Genomic DNA, 14180 nt, shown 5'->3' with positions numbered 1-14180 from the left:
CCTTGGTTGCATGCCTGACCTTGGGAGTGTATTTTCTTCCACCAGACGCTCTGGTGGAAGATCCTCCCTTGGCGCCCCGTAAGGCGCTCAAGGTGAACGTTACAGCTCCTCCGCCCCTCAGGCAGCGGAGGCACAGGCTGGCGTGCTACGCGGCGCGGCTCGGGCGGAGCCATTTTGGAAGGCAGGCCGGCTGCCCACGAAAAGGGGGCCCGCGGCGGCCGTGGAGCGAGTGGAGGAGGAGGATCCCATGCCTCGCGATGTTGTGGGTCCTTTGGGGCGAAGGAGGCTGGGGCGTCTGCTATTGCCGGAGGCCATTGAGGGTGATGCCGGAGCCCCAAGACTCCGACGTCAGGGCGGTGGAATTACGCCGGGGCATCGGGAATAGATGGCGGAGGCCAGAGCCCCCGGGTCCGTCGAGACCCGAGGCGATGGAGGGGAGACGGACAAATTTTGGGCGCCGTGCCCCTGGTTCAGACAATCTCGTCTGATGATTCCTCCCGAGTAAAGGAGGCGGCGCGGACGTCGAGGCGGCCAGTACCTGGCGCAAGCATCCATTCCCAGATCCCGCCGGGGGAGTGTTCGGTTCTTGTCCGGCTACGGCCCGATCCTCGTGGGTGGAACTTCCCGCGTGTTTTTCTGGTGGAACCCGGGCCTGACCCCTAGGGGAGCCTGTGTTCGCCCTTGAAGATACCGCCAAGAGGGGGGGCATTGGGCACCCTCGAGGCAGTACCCAACCGCCAACTGGCAGTGCGTCTTTCCTACAGACAAGCTAATCGATGACTATTATGGGTCAGGACTTGCCGGTGTCACGCGGTAAGTACTTTCCTCTCTCGTGCCGCGTTGTTTTCTCTCCGAGCCCCCTCGCATGTTTTGACGTGCGTTTTTTGTTTTGCCTCCTTAGGGAGCTACGAGACCCGATCCCTTGGGAAATTGGTGTTCCTGTGAAAACGAGAGGGATATCTGGGACCAGCTCCGGCGCCAAAAGGGCCTGCTTGCCGATGCCCAGGGGCTATTGTCGGCGGCGGAGTGCGGAAGTGGAGGACCTCTGCCTTCGTTGTGCTGACATTCAGGCCGAGTTGGCCACGGCTAAGGAGCAGTCCGCCCCTCTGGTGGCCAAGATCAAGGAACTGGAGGAGGAGCGAGACTCCTTCAGGCTTCGGGCCCAAGAAGCGACGGCCTCTGCTAAGGTCACAGCCGGGCAGCTGGGTACGGAGCAGAGCGAGCATCAGGCGACGAAAGTCGCCTTGGCAGAGGCTACCAAGGCGGCCGAGGCTTCTCGGGTCGAGGTCTCAGCCTGGAAGAGCAAGGCCGAGGGTAAGTTCCGCTGAACCATGTTCCTCGATCCATTTGCTCTGGTTCGCGTTTTGACTCCTGACCCCTCGTCGCGACGTAGATTTGGGGAAAGAGGCCTCCCAGGCGGCCAAGGCCTCCGTCGCAGCGTAAGCGGCGCTGGATGTTGAGGTCCGGGAGCACGAGGCGCTGCGCAGCGCTGTCCGGACCGCCTGCGAGGCTCTGGACGTCGAGGAGGTCCAATCAGCTAGCTCCCTTGGGAGCCGCCTGATTGCGTTGAGCGGCCACGTCCGCGAGAGACTCCGAGGGGCGTTGCACACGGGTGTCAAGCGCGCCCTGGCCGTCGTCTCCTCGCACTACGCCATCAACCTCGAGGCTATCAACGACGGCTATGTGTTGCTAGAAGATGATGAGGAGGCTGATGCAGAGGTCGTGAGGCTGTTGGAGGCGGCCGAGGCACCTGGCACAGCGCTGGCCCGTCTATTTGAAGAAGAGGTAGTCCCTCCCGCGCCGGCCGCCGATCCTTGAGCTTTGACCTGGGCCAAAAGGGGCCATGTAACCGGATTGGGTTAGTTATCATACCGTGACGTCTTTGTGGCCGTCGAGGCCTATAAAGTATTTGCGTACGTGCGTCTTTTAATCGTTTTTCTATTCTACTTCCGAGCCTGTGCCCTCTGTCTCGATCTTGGGAAACCGCAAAGAAAACCCTCGGGACCTAAGCCGTCCTTCGGCGAAGGGTGGTGAGGGAGCTGCCGTAGCCCAGAGGCGTAGGCCGTTCTCACGTCTCGACCGGCCCTTTGGCCTCCAGACAAACTTTTGGTCTTTGGGTTTCTTGTGAAGGTCCCGTCGGAGCGCGAGAGAGTTTGGCGTAGAAATTTTTTGAAAGACCATTAATGAATGGTGTTCGGGACTTAGGGGGTTCCCCCTTTCTAGCCCCCGAGGGAGGCCCGGCTTTGCAGAGGCAGAGCCGAGTCTCCCTTATATCGTTATTGTGATGTCGAGCCCTTATTGATAGACAAGCTCTTTGTACAGAACTTCCTCGGAGCCTACGCTGTCCTTTGGGTGAAAAGGTGGTGAGGGAGTTGCCGTAGCCCGGAGGCGTAGGCCGTTCTCATGGCTCAGCCGGCCTTTTCACCTTTGAGACGATCGTACGGTCCTTGGGTTCTATACAATCGGCTTGTCTATAAGGGAGGTTTCTCGAAAAATTATAACAACTAAGAACGCTTCTTTATTGCATTTCGAGAAACAATGTAAACAACGTTTGGAATTTTAAGGGTAGAAACGACGTAGCTGTTCTATGTTCCAAGCGTTGGTGAAGATTTCGCCCTTCTCGTTGGCTAACTTGTAGGTCCCGGGCTTCAGCACTTGAGCGACGATGTACGGCCCTTCCCAGGGTGGGGTCAGCTTGTGGCGGCCCTTGTTGCTCTGCCTCAGTCTCAGCACCAGGTCGCCCACCTTCAGGTCTCGGCTTCGGACGCGCCGGGCTTGGTAGCGTCGTAGGGCTTGCTGGTACCTGGCCGAGTGTAGCAGCGCGACGTCTCGGGCTTCCTCCAGTTGGTCAAGGGCGTCTTCGCGGGTAGTGCGGTTGCTTTGCTCGCTGTACGCCTGTAGCCTCGGGGAACCGTATTCTAAGTCAGTGGGGAGGATGGCCTCGGCTCCATAGACTAGGAAGAACGGTGTGAATCCCGTGGCTCGGCTCGGGGTATTTCTTAGGCTCCAGATGACTGACGGGAGTTCGGTAAGCCATTTCTTGCCAAACTTTTTCAACTGGTTGAATATCCTTGGCTTAAGGCCTTGTAGGATCATGCCGTTGGCACGCTCTACTTGGCCATTCGTCCTTGGGTGTCCTACGGCCGACCAGGCCACCCGGATGTGGTGGTCGTCGCAGAACGTTAGGAACTTGCGACCGGTGAATTGTGTCCCATTGTCAGTGATGATGGTGTTAGGAACCCCGAACCTATGGATGATATCCGTAAAGAACAGCACCGCTTGCTCGGATTTGATTTGAGCGATCGGACGAGCCTCGATCCATTTGGAGAATTTGTCGATAGCTACCAGCAGATGGGTATAGCCCCCGGGTGCCTTTTGCAGAGGCCCAACCTTGTCCAGCCCCCATACAGCGAATGGCCATGTGATGGGGATGGTTTGGAGGGCTTGGGCTGGGAGGTGCGTCTGTCGAGCGTAGTACTGGCATCCCTCGCAGGAGCGTACTAGCCTCGTGGCGTCGGCCACCGCCGTCGGCCAATTGAATCCTTGGCGGAAGGCGTTACCCACGAGCGCCCGAGGCGCCGCGTGGTGCCCGCAGACTCCCGCGTGCAAGTCCCAAAGTAAGGATTGGCCAGCCTCGGTGGTGATGCATCGTTGGAGAATACCGGATGGGCTACGCCTATACAACTCGCCGTCGCAGAGGACGTAAGTCTTGGCACGCCGCGCGAGCCACCGGGCTTCGGTTCTGTCAGTAGGAAGCTCTCCCCGAACGAGGCGATCAAGGAAAGGGACTCGCCAGTCCGTTTCTTGGTCGGCCTTGGGAGGCTCTGCGTCAATCGCCATGGCCTCGGGCTCGGCTGGCAAGGTCTCGGTGGTAGAGGGGGCCTCGAGCCCTGCGGTGGGCTCGGTCGATGGGCCTTCTTCTATTGCCGAGGCGTAGTCGACGGATGGCTTGCGGAGGTCTCTGGCGAAGACGTTCGGGGAACCGGGGTCCGTGCCGACGCCATCTTTACTAGTTCGTCTGCGGCCTCATTGAACTTTCGAGCGACGTGGTTGAGTTCGAGGCCGTCGAACTTGTCCTCCAGGCGACGTACTATCGTGCAGTACGCCTTCATTTTGGGGTCATGGCAGCTTAACTCTTTCATCACCTGATCGACGACGAGCTGCGAATCACCCCGTACTTCGAGACGCCGCACTCCAAGTTCGATGGCGATTTGTAAGCCATTGACGAGGGCCTCGTATTCGGCCACATTGTTGGAGGCAGCGAAGTGAAGCCGGATCATGTAGCGCATGTGTACTCCAAGGGGCGAGACCAAGAGCAGGCCCACGCCAGCCCCAGTCTTCATCAGAGACCCGTCGAAGTACATGGTCCAGCATTCTGATTGGATTTGAACGGGTGGCAGCTGTGTGTCGGTCCACTCAGCTACAAAGTCGGCCAGGACCTGTGATTTGATCGCTTTCCGAGGCGCGAAAGACAAGGTTTCCCCCATGAGTTCAACAGCCCACTTGGCTATTCTACCCGAGGCCTCCCGGTTTTGGATTATCTCTCCCAGAGGAAAAGACGACACCACAGTCACCGGGTGGGACTCAAAGTAGTGACGCAGCTTGCGTCGAGCCAAGACTACAGTGTAAACCAGCTTCTGGATGTGGGGGTAACGCGTCTTAGTCTCGGAGAGCACCTCGCTGATGAAGTAGACAGGTCGCTGGACGGGTAGAGCATGTCCCTTCTCCTGCCTCTCGACTACTACGGCCGCGCTGACCACTTGGGTTGTCGCGGTGACGTAGAGTAAGAGGTGCTCGCCCTCGGTGGGCGGAACCAGGACAGGGGGGTTGGTGAGCAGTGCCTTGAGCCTGGCGAGGGCTACCTCGGCCTCGGTGGTCCAAGAAAAGCACTCGGACTTTCTTAAGAGGCGGTACAGGGGCAGGCCTTTTTCGCCGAGGCGCGAGATGAAGCGGCTTAGGGCCGCGAGGCATCCCATGACCCTCTGCACCCCTTTGAGGTCTCGGATCGGGCCCATGTTGGTCACGGCCGAGACCTTCTCCGGGTTGGCCTCGATTCCACGTTCCGAGACTATGAATCCCAAGAGCATGCCTCGGGGAACCCCGAAGACGCACTTCTCGGGGTTGAGCTTGATGCCCTTCTCTCTGAGACAAGTGAAGGCAGTCTCCAAGTCACCGACGAGATCATCGGCCTTCCTGGACTTGACTACGATGTCATCCACGTAGGCCTCGATGGTTCGCCCGATGTGTTCGCCAAAGACTTGGATCATGCACCGCTGGTAAGTAGCCCCTGCGTTTCTGAGGCCAAACGGCATGGTTACGTAGCAGTACATGCCGAATGGAGTGATGAAAGAAGTCGTGAGCTGGTCGGACTCTTTCATCTTGATTTGGTGATAACCGGAATACGCATCGAGGAAGGAGAGGGTTTCGCATCCCGCAGTGGAGTCGACGATTTGGTCAATTCGCGGTAGTGGGAACGGGACCTTCGGGCACGCTTTATTTAGACCAGTGTAGTCCACGCACATCCTCCACTTGCCACTTTTTTTCCTGACTAATACGGGGTTAGCCAACCACTCTGGATGGAATACTTCCTTGATGAACCCAGCTGCTACGAGCTTCTGCACTTCTTCGCCGATAGCCCTGCGCTTCTCCTCGTCAAACCGGCGCAGGCGCTGTCTTGCCGGTCTGGAGCCCACCCGGATGTCTAAGGCATGCTCGGCGACCTCCCTTGGTATGCCCGGCATGTCCGAGGGGCTCCATGCGAACATATCGACGTTCGCACGGAGAAAGTCGATGAGCACGGCCTCCTATTTGCTGTCGAGGGTGGCGCTGACCTTCAGTCCCCGGCCGTCGGGGACGGTGGGATCGACGGGGACGAGCTTGACGTCCTCCACGGGCTCGAAGGTCCCGACGCGCCGCTTGGCGTCGGGAACCTCGTTAGCAAGCTGGTCGAGATCGGCGATGAGGGCCTCGGCCTCCGCGATGGCCTCGGCGTACTCGATGCACTCGACGTCGCAGTCGTATGCATGTTCGTACGTGGACTCGACGGTGATGATGCCGTTGGGGCCTGGCATCTTGAGCTTGAGGTAGGTGTAATTGGGGATCGCCATGAACTTGGCGTAGCACGGGCGCCCCAAGATGGCGTGGTAAGCCCCTTTGAATTCAACCACCTCGAAGGTGAGGACCTCCTTGCGGTAGTTGGAGGGAGTGCCGAAGCAGACGGGTAAGTCGATGCGCCCGAGGGGTCGCGTGCGCTTTCCTGGCACGATGCCGTGGAAGGGCGCGGAACCACCTCGGAGCCGCGATTGGTCGAGCTCCAGGAGCTCCAGAGTGTTGACGTAGAGGATGTTGAGGCCGCTGCCCCCATCCATGAGCACTTTGGTAAGTCGGGTGTTGCCGACGATCGGGTCGACGACAAGCGGGTACTGCCCGGGGTTTGGAACATAATCAGGGTGGTCATCCCGATCGAAGGTGATTGCCTCTCGAGACCAGTCGAGGTACCGGGGGGTGGCCACCTTGACCGAGAAAACCTCCCGGCGTTCCCTCTTTCGCTGGCGCGCCGTGAGGCATGCCGAGGGTCCGCCAAAGATCATGAAAGCGTTGCGTACCTCGGGGAACCTGTCGTCCTTGTTCTCGTTCCGACCGCCGGGGCTCTTCTGCTTGGCGTCGTCGTCGGGGAGCCCGAGCCTGGCGTAGTAGTGCCGGAGCATGGTGCACTCCTCGAGGGCATGCTTCACCGGACCTTGATGGTAAGGGCAGGGCTTCTTCAGCATGTCGTCAAATAGCCCGGGGCCGCGGGGGCCACGGGGATTCCTGCGATCCGTTGTGGCGACATGGACGGCCTCGAGAACTTCCTGCTTCCCTGGGTGACCCTTCTTCTTTTTCTTAGGGAGGTGGGGGGCTGAGGCCTCGGGGGCCTCTTCCCTCCGCTTCCCCTTGGAATCGGTGTTGGGGAAGATGGCTCCGACAGCTTCTTCCCCTGAGGCGAAGCTGGTGGCGATGTCGAGGAGCGCGGCAGCAGAGCGTGGGACGTTGCGTCCTAACTCTCGGACCAAGTCCCGACAAGTGGTGCCGGAGAGGAAAGCCTGGACGATCTCCAAGTCGCCGACGCTGGGTAGCTCGGTGCACTGTTTGGAGAAGCGTCGGATGAAGTCTCGGAGAGACTCGTCTGGCTTCTGGCGGGAGCTTTTAAGATCCCAGGAATTCCCAGGGCGCACGTATGTGCCCTGGAAGTTCCCGACGAAGATCCTAACCAAGTCGCGCCAGTCGTGGATTTGCGAGGGAGGGAGATGCTCCAGCCAGGCTCGCGCCGAGTCCGACAAGAGCAAAGGGAGATTGCGGATGATGAGCAGGTCATCGTCCGCGCCACCTAGCTGGCAGGCCAGGCGGTAATCGGTGAGCCAGAGTTCCGGGTTGGTCTCGCCGCTGTACTTCGCGAGGTTGGCCGGCTGTCGGGACCGGGCGGGGAAAGGAGCAACGCGAATGGCCCTGCTGAAGACCCGAGGTCCTGGCGGCTCAGGGGAAGGACTGCGGTCCTCACCACTGTCGTAGCGACCGCCTCGGTGTGGGTGGTAGCCCCGGGCGGCTCCGTCGTCGTGGCACCGTCGCCTGCCAACTACCTCGTGGTCGCCTTGTACCTCGCGTTGGTGTCCAGGTCGGTCGCGCACCGAGAGGGCCCTGTTGACCGTCGGCGCGCGAGCGGGCTCGGGACGAACCGAGGCATCCTGGCCTTGGCGAGGTCATGCCGTGGGTTGCTCCGAAGTGCCTCCGCGCTGGCAGGAGGTGGAACTTTCGGCCTGCTGCACTGCTGCGGTCTCGAGGAGGTCGCGGAGCTCTCCGCGGACCCGTCGCCCCTCGGTGGTGGAGGGCTCGGGCATTGCTCGGACCAGCATTGCAGCAGCTGCGACATTCTGGCTAGCGCGATTAAAGATTGGGGGTGGCTCTCTCCCCTCGTCGTTGTTGATGCGGTGATGGACGTCGCGGGCCCTCCCTCGGGCCCCTCCGCCCTCACCGTGCCCTTGCTGCTCCTGCTCGAGAGTGTCCCGAAGCTGTTGCAGAAGGAGTCGGTCTTGTTCGACCTTGGCTTGAAGCTCGCGGAGCTGCTCCAGGTCTGGGCGTCGATGCCCCCCGTGGACGGGATTCTCGTTCCGTGCTGCCGGGGCCTCGAGACGCGGGGGTGTGGCGTCGCCCGCCCCTGCCCGGGGCGGGGAATGGTTGCCCGTCCTCTCGTTCTCTTCGCCCGCCCTTGGCATCCCGAGCCCGACGTGGAAGCACTCACGAGATGGATCGTAAGTCCCTTCATCGTCGGAGCCGGAGTAGCCGAGGCAGTAATCGCTTGCGGCCAAGAATTGGCGCAAAGCCCCAGGGTTGTGGAGTTCGGAGAAATCCACCCTGGGCCATGCCTCGTCCTCGTCCGAGGAGTCGGAGCGGGTGCTCAAGTCGAGAGCGAAGCGCTGGCGGCATTCCGAGGGGTGCTCGTGAGTGGCAGCGTAAGCGTAGGCATAAGAGGCGGCGGCATTTCTCAACCCAAAGGGGTATGGGGACGGGGCCATCTCCAGATTCTGCCCCGCCGGGGTCGGCTCTTCAGGGAGTGGCGGAGCGGGGTTAGATGACTGGGCATCGCCGTAAGCCACCGGCGATTTTCCTTCGTCTAGGCTTAGGTCAAACAGGTCCCCAGCCAGGGACCCCGTACCAACAGCTGGTCGTAGGGCATCGGCGGGGAATGGCGTGCCGCCCCGGGCTCGCGTAGCGTCGGGGTGGCCTTGCTCGCGCCGTACCTGGCGAGCGTGGCGAGAGCGGCCGCCTGGGCGCCGCCTGCGCCTGGGCTGCCGGGGCGCGACTTCGTCGTCGGACGGTGGGGTTCGAGGAGTGAGGAGCACCATGTCGTACTCATGCCCTAGAGACATGAACTCTAGGCTCCCGAACCAAACTATGGTGCCGAGACGCAATGGTCGTATGTGGTCTGCCATCCGGAACTTGCTAGGATGACGAAGCTGACACGCAGACGCCCCCTACCTGGCGCGCCATCTGTCGGTGTTTTGGAACCGGGGGTCCCTCAACCAACGAGTGAATTTGTGCTGCGTGCCCCTAATCCCGGATGTTGATGCAAAGAGACACAAGGTTTATACTGGTTCAGGCAATCGAGGCCCTACGTCCAGTCTGAGAGATTGATCTTGTATTCCTCGCACCTGAGTGCTCGTAGTAGGGGTTACAAGCTAGGTGAGAGAGGGAGCTAGCCCCAAGTCTCGGCGAGGGTGGTGCGGACTGCTCGAGACGTTGTTCCCAAGCAGCGTGGAAGCGTGGTTCTATCGGTGTGTTCGTCTTCTTGTTCTTTTTCCCCCTAGAAATGGTACCGGCTACCTCCTTTTATACCCACAAGGAGGAAGCCAGAAGTACATGAGAAGGCTACTATTTGCTGACGTATTCTGCTCCCCGGAGCAGCGCGGCGTCGTGGGAGTTCCCGTCGGTGTCTAGTCGGTATGGTCTCCAGGCCGGCGACATGCTGCGCTCCTGTTCATTTGTTGACTTGGTGAAGTGCCGAGGCCTGGTGGCTGCTGTAGTCGGTTGTGCCGAGACCCGCCGCGCTGAGGCCAAGACCCGCTGTGCCGAGGCCTGCTGTGCCGAGGCCTTTGCAGGCGGCAATGTGGGGTCTTGGCGGTCATCGTCGTAGTTGATTTAGGCGGAACAGTGCGGAACATGCGTCTACAGGATATGGTACCCTGTATTGTCAGTAAGGGATGGTAAAAAGGCGATTTGACCGTTGTCCCGTCGCTCCTGTCGTGGCGTACTGCCGATCGTGGCTTACGTAGTGGGTGCGGCCGGGCGCATTAATTGGATGCGACAGCCTGCTAGAGCGACTTTTGAGGCGGAGGCGACGAGGTTGCGGGACGAGCCCAGCCTCGGACGAGGCGGAGCATGGCCAGCTCGCCCGAGGCCCTACTGGGAGTCTCGGGCAAGGCGGAACTCGGTCAGTTCGCTGGTCCTGAGGTCACAGGAACCCAGTTCTGACTCCCCACGTCGTGTTCGTCCTTGGTGCAGGAGTTTAGGCAGCACAGTAGCCGGTAACCCCTGCACGATCCCGTCGTGGGTGGCAGGGCGCTGACGTGCTGGTCTACCACTTCGCTGTACTGTGCCGTCGTGTGGTTGTCGGAGTGGTTGAGCGCCTTGATTAGATGTGATGTCCAGCCGGAATAGTCTAGTCAAAGCGGTGGTCGTGGGGCTGGTGGCGAGCCGGCCTCGCGCGAATCGAAGAATCGCAGACCTCGACGAGGAGGCCTCGGGCGAATCGGAGAATCGCAGACCTCGGCGAGGAGGCCTCGGGCGAATCGGAGAATCGGTACTTCTTCTGAGGCCTCGGTGAGGAGGCCTCGGGCGAAGGGGCCTCGGCGAAGGGGAGATTTTTGGCTGAGACCTCGTTTGCCTTATTGGATCTTGTTTTAGGGTCTAAGCAGTTTTTTGGATCTTGCTTAGGGTACCCCTTCTCACGGTATCCGACAGTAGCCCCCGAGCCTTGGGGGGAGTGGAGGCACTCCCCCCTGAGGTTCTGACGAGAATTGGCTCTTGATAGTTTCTGTCGGGATGGTGTTTTGTTTTCGAGGTTTCGGTGGGTGCGCGTGAGCGCACCCGCCGGGTGTAGCCCCCGAGGCCCTGGAGGAGTGATTTCACTTCTTCAGGGGCTTTTTTCTCTTTCGAGCGAGGCGTTTTCATCGTGTTCGCCGGGCCCGTGGGTGCGAGTTCGGATCGCGGGGCCTCGACGATGTTGCGGAAAGAGCCCCTTAGCCTCCGCCCGGAGCGAGAAGGCCGTCAGGGGTTCCCCCGGCTTTTTGTACGACCCTCGTGCTTCCTTTTCGCTCGGAAGGAGGGGTGGAAGATGCCATGCTACCCTCGGTGGGCGCGAGCGACGGCATTTCCGGTGAGCTGTTATCGGGTAAGTCCGAGTGGAGGCCCGTACCCCGTTCGCTGGGGGTCGGCTAGCGGTTCGGAGACGCGCTCCAAGAATACCGGCGGGTTTCTCTAGTGGGTGCCGAGGCCGTTCGCTGGGCCTCGGTGGCTCGGTGCCTCCCTACGGTCTCGCCAGCCTGCAAAAGATCCTGAGAAATATTAATTAGCATACTCACTAATATTCAATAATCACATGCATACTCACTAATCGCACGCATCCTGCATCCATAAAGAAATACAAAGTGCTCTAAATAGTTACGCACATAGTGCTTGAATAGTGAAGAAGTTTAGTGCCTGAGCCACTCTCTGGTGAGTGCTCGTGCACTGTTCATATTCTGAATTTGAATAGTAGCGAGTATTTTGAATAGTACCCTGAATTTGAATAGTGAACACTGAATTTGAATAGTAATGTGAATAGTAACTCGTGGAAGACCATACCAAAGAATATGCAGAAGGATACGACCGTGCGCGATGGAGGACAGCGCAAAAGGAACATACAGTCACTCTACTGTAGCCAGGACAATTATTCTCCATCCTAAATATTATATGATGTACCAAAATAAAATAATCAAAGTGTTCTTACGAGAATACTATGGAAGGTACAACATAATACAAAGATAAGTTGAAAGATTAATAAAGCCTAATTATGGCAAAGAATGTCAATTACGAAAAGACAGGAGGCGTTGCTTCAAGCACAAGAGCACGAAAAAGACATGCAAGTTAGAATGTAGGACGAAATCATAAAGCAAGTGCAAATAGCAATGAGTGCCCAGAGGCAGACATCAGATCTAGGAATGAAGGATTCTGAGGATCATCCACGAATAATAGTAATCACCCACTACAGTTGTATTACTCCACCTTTGTAAATTACAGAATAAGGGAGGTCTCCGTGTTCCTCCTGAGCTTGTAAGGTAATCCCTCAGGTTTGTGCTAAGTGCTTGGGGTTTCTCGAAAGGGAAAGCCATATGTAAGCTTGCTCTGTGGAAATGAATTAAGCTTTCCTGTTTGACTCTTCAATATTTTCTTCGTTGTCCTCTTCTTCAGGTTGCCATATTTCATACCAGGACAATAATTCATGATATTTTTTTCGTAATTAACATTCTTTGCCATAATTGGGCTTTATTAATCTTCCAACTTCTCTTTGTATTATGCTGTACCTTTCATAGTATTCTCGTAAGAACACTTTGATTATTTTATTTTGGTACATCATATAATATTCAGGATGGAGAATAATTATCCTGGCTACAGTAGAGTGACTGTATATTCCTTTTGCGCTGTCCTCCATCGCGCACGGTCGTATCCTTCTGGATATTTTTTGGTATGGTCTTCCACGCCCGAATGACTCGGTACTCACCGTAGCCTGAGTCCTGTGTGTTCGTGGCTGGGGATAGCGAGGGAGTAGACCGGGTTAGCCTAGTTCTGAAGCGAGCTAGTGATGCATACGGTGAGTACCGAGTAGGACTGTCACAAGCATAGTCGCACGACCGGCTGAAAATATTGGTCTCGCCAGCCTGCAAAAGATTCTGAGAAATATTAATCAGCATACTCACTAATATTCAATAATCGCACGCATACTCATTAATCGCACGCATCCTGCATCCATAAAGAAATACGAAGTGCTCCAAATAGTTACGCGCATAGTGCTCGAATAGTGAAGAAGCCGAGTGCCTGAGCCACTCTCTGGTGAGTGCTCGCGCACTGTTTATATTCCGAATTTGAATAGTAGCGAACAACACACGCAGAGACTTCTTCTCTAGGGTCCCTAGCACAGAGATATCGCTCCATATGAACAAGCTTAAAGAAAGGCAGGGATTAAAACAGGAAAGCTTAATTCATTTCCACAGAGCAAGCTTACATACGGCTTTCTCTTTCGGAAAACCCCAAGCACTTAGCACAAACCTGAGGGATTACCTTACAAGCTCAAGAGGAACACGGAGACCTCCCTTATTCTGTAATTTACAAAGGTGGAGTGATACAACGGTAGTGGGTAATTACTATTATTCGTGGATGATCCTCAGAATCATTCTGAGATCATGTCTTCATGGTGTATGTGTGAGTGGAGAGTTGGTGGAGTGGAGTGTGGTGTCTTCGGTGTCTGGTGGTTCGCTCCGATGATGGTCTGGTATTCTGATGTCGTGGTGTGGTGCCGACTGAATGCGCCCGGCGTCTTGCTTTATAGAGTAGCAAGGTAAGTACCGAGTAGGACTGTCACAAGCATAGTCGCACGACCGGGTTAGCCTGGTTCTGAAGCGAGCTAGTGATGTATACGATGAGTACCAAGTAGGACTGTCACAAGCATAGTCGCACGACCGGCTGAAATATTGGTCTCGCCAGCCTGCAAAAGATTCTGAGAAATATTAATCAGCACGACCGGCTGAAATTTTGGTCTCGCCAGCCTGCAAAAGATCCTGAGAAATATTAATCAGCATACTCACTAATCGCACGCAAATTCAATAATCGCACTCATACTCACTAATCGTATGCATCCTGCATCCATAAAGAAATACGAAGTGCTCCAAATAGTTACACGCATAGTTCTTGAATAGTGAAGAAGTTTAGTGCCTGAGCCACTCTCTGGTGAGTGCTCGTGCACTGTTTATATTCCGAATTTGAATAGTATCGAGTACTTTGAATAGTGCCCTGAATTTAAATAGTGAACGCTGAATTTGAATAGTGCTGATTATTGAATATTAGTGAGTATGCTGATTAATATTTCTCGGGATCTTTTGCAGACTGGCGAGACCAATATTTTAGCCGGTCGTGCGACTATGCTTGTGATAGTCCTACTCGGTACTCACCGTATGTATTACTAGCTCGCTTCAGAACCAGGCTAACCCGGTCTACTCCCTCGCTATCCCCAGCCACGAACACACAAGACTCAGGCTACATCATTAGCTCGCTTTAGAACCAGGCTAACCCGATCTACTCCCTCGCTATCCCCAGCCACGAACACACAGGACTCAGGACATTCTTTGTCATAATTGGGCTTTATTAATCTTCCAACTTCTCTTTGTATTATGCTGTACCTTCCATAGTATTCTCGTAAGAACACTTTGATTATTTTATTTTGGTACATCATATAATATTTAGGATGGAGAATAATTGTCCTGACTACAGTAGAGTGACTGTATGTTCCTTTTGCGCTGTCCTCCATCGCGCACGGTCGTATCCTTCTGGATATTTTTTGGTATGGTCTTCCACGCCCGAATGACTCGGTACTCACCGTAGCCTGAGTCCTGTGT

At 56.6% G+C, this 14180-nt stretch overlaps 1 protein-coding gene across 1 annotated transcript in view; it reads left to right on the top strand.

Moving 5' to 3' along the window:
- The window catches only part of LOC136455408 (uncharacterized), a 19016-nt gene extending 5324 nt beyond the window's left edge, over nucleotides 1-13692 (top strand). Inside the window, exon 4 of the mRNA XM_066455445.1 lies at nucleotides 13671-13692. Within this exon, the coding sequence (XP_066311542.1) occupies nucleotides 13671-13692 (22 nt within the window). The remainder of the gene's footprint in view (nucleotides 1-13670) is intronic.
- The last annotated feature ends 488 nt before the right edge of the window (nucleotides 13693-14180 follow it).

Source organism: Miscanthus floridulus, chromosome 5, assembly GCF_019320115.1.
Source record: "Miscanthus floridulus cultivar M001 chromosome 5, ASM1932011v1, whole genome shotgun sequence".
NCBI classification, from domain to species: domain Eukaryota; kingdom Viridiplantae; phylum Streptophyta; class Magnoliopsida; order Poales; family Poaceae; genus Miscanthus; species Miscanthus floridulus.
Note: the sequence above shows the minus strand (reverse complement) of the source record. Positions and strands in the feature narration are given on the sequence as shown.